At 42.1% G+C, this 1,854-nt stretch overlaps 1 protein-coding gene across 1 annotated transcript; it reads right to left on the reverse strand.

Annotated features, from left to right (window-relative positions):
- Positions 1-553: 553 nt before the first annotated feature.
- Positions 554-1,266, reverse strand: LOC311229210 (pyroglutamyl-peptidase 1-like). Its single transcript, XM_084315282.1, has 2 exons — positions 1,037-1,266; positions 554-866 (listed from the first exon to the last, which is right to left on the reverse strand). The coding sequence occupies exons 1-2, from the start codon at positions 1,240-1,242 to the stop codon at positions 644-646; spliced, it is 429 nt and encodes a 142-aa protein (XP_084171408.1). The 5' UTR covers positions 1,243-1,266; the 3' UTR covers positions 554-643.
- Positions 1,267-1,854: the final 588 nt, after the last annotated feature.

A 1,854-nucleotide genomic window follows, 5' to 3' on the forward strand; every position in this document is an offset into this window, starting at 1 on the left:
GTCAGTATGTATCAACCTGAGAGAACAAACTGTCAGTATGTATCAACCTGAGAGAACAATCGAAGGGAGGAATAATTAAGAAGACAAAGTTAAATAATGTGGAACACAATCAACCGTTAGCCCCAAAGGTAACTTCTATTACTATTCCTAACCCTATAAGGTGCATCGGTAGAAGACACATTTGGGGTATTAGATTGCAATGACAACAGTATAAACTTGCCACAATGTGATAATATAAACGTGTGTGAACTACAATAGTAGTATTCCTGCTCCCGAAATTATTATTATAAATTTTTTTATTCACTTCTGTGTTTCATGGATTTCACGTTACTGGACCACAAAATATCCTTGAACACAGCGTTTCAAGTTCCGAAGTAGTGGGACAAAAGCTTCAGTTACAACTTGAGCAACATTTGCTTTTTGCAATCCCATTGTTTCTTCATAATTTGAAGAAATACATAACTGATCCAGGTCCAACACAAAGGAGAAGGACTAGCTTAAAAAAAGAAAAAAAAGACAACAATGAAATGAGAAAACTGAAAATGTCCAATGGTAGTTTTGAATATGCACCAATAGAGATAGTAAAAATAAAATAAATAAAAAGGTTTGGCTACTTGTGGTTAAGTGCAGTTTCTTTCTTGTGTCAGGGGGCAGATAGGCTTAGTTGGCATTTGGAGGTCAAATGCTGGCATTGGATCTTCTCTTCTTCTTGGCCCAGACACTCCAGCATCTCTTGCACGATGGCCTGCAGCGCACGGCCCAGGTCTTCCCCGCTGTAAGGCTTTCCGACAGGGGGCACGTGAACAAATGCAGAGTGCCCGTGGCTCAAGTACAGAGAGGTATAGTAGGTGAAGTCACAGAGATATCTGTTAAAGGAGACAGCATTGGATCAAATAGATAGGGGCCTAGCTTAAATAGATTAAAGAGACAGGTCCACAGAAAATGCAAATAAATAAAGATCAATTCATTATTGTGTCAAATCTTTCGGAAATTGCACTTCAAAGTGCTCGCTTATGGAATATAAAAAGACAGTTACCTTCCGGCGTCTTTGGAAACGGACACGGCGACTCCCAGCTCTGAGGCTTTCACTCTCTTGCAGACGGATTCCATGTCAATAACCGAATCGAGGCAATCGGGCCCTCCTACGATGCAACACTGCGAGTCTGGACAGAAGCTGCTGTTGTCCAGGCCCTTGTAGCCACGGTTGTGGCCACACTTTTCCAACGTGACGGTGGTGGCCATACCCGAGACTCCAACGTGAACTACCAACTGGTTTTCCACAGAAAGAAAAACAGGAACAATCAAAGCGTTAGTAAGCCTAAGAAATAATGTTTGATTTAAAATTGGAATCATTTGCATAGGTTCAATGTCAACGATAGCAGTTGAGTTGGCGTGAGGTGGCATGAGGTGGCACCCTCAAGACCCCTACGCTCTACATCTTCTGGCCGCCTCAGACCCACTCCTATCCGAGCTCCGGGAGGGTCTACTAGGGGTGTAAAGGTACACGTATCCGTACCAAACCGAACAAGTTTCAGTGTGTACCGTACCGTACCAAACGGCTGTGTAGTGTACTGAACGAATACAACGGTATGTTAACCACTAACGACCGCCCACCAGGGGCTGTTTTTTTCACAATCTAATATAATAATTTTTTATTTTATTTTTTTACATGTCGATTATTAATTTCAATATAGAATATTCGTTGACAGCCCTACAAATACAATTAGTTACTGCACACTACAGCACCCCTGAGTGGAACATGGAAAGCCAAACTTTCCCCCACTGTACCGAAAACCGTACCGAACCTTGACTTCAAAACCGAGGTACGTACCGTACCATGGTTATATTATCATA

The sequence above is a fragment of the Notolepis coatsorum genome (genome assembly GCF_963971535.1).
Source record: "Notolepis coatsorum genome assembly, chromosome: 5".
Classification (NCBI taxonomy): Eukaryota; Metazoa; Chordata; class Actinopteri; order Aulopiformes; family Paralepididae; genus Notolepis; species Notolepis coatsorum.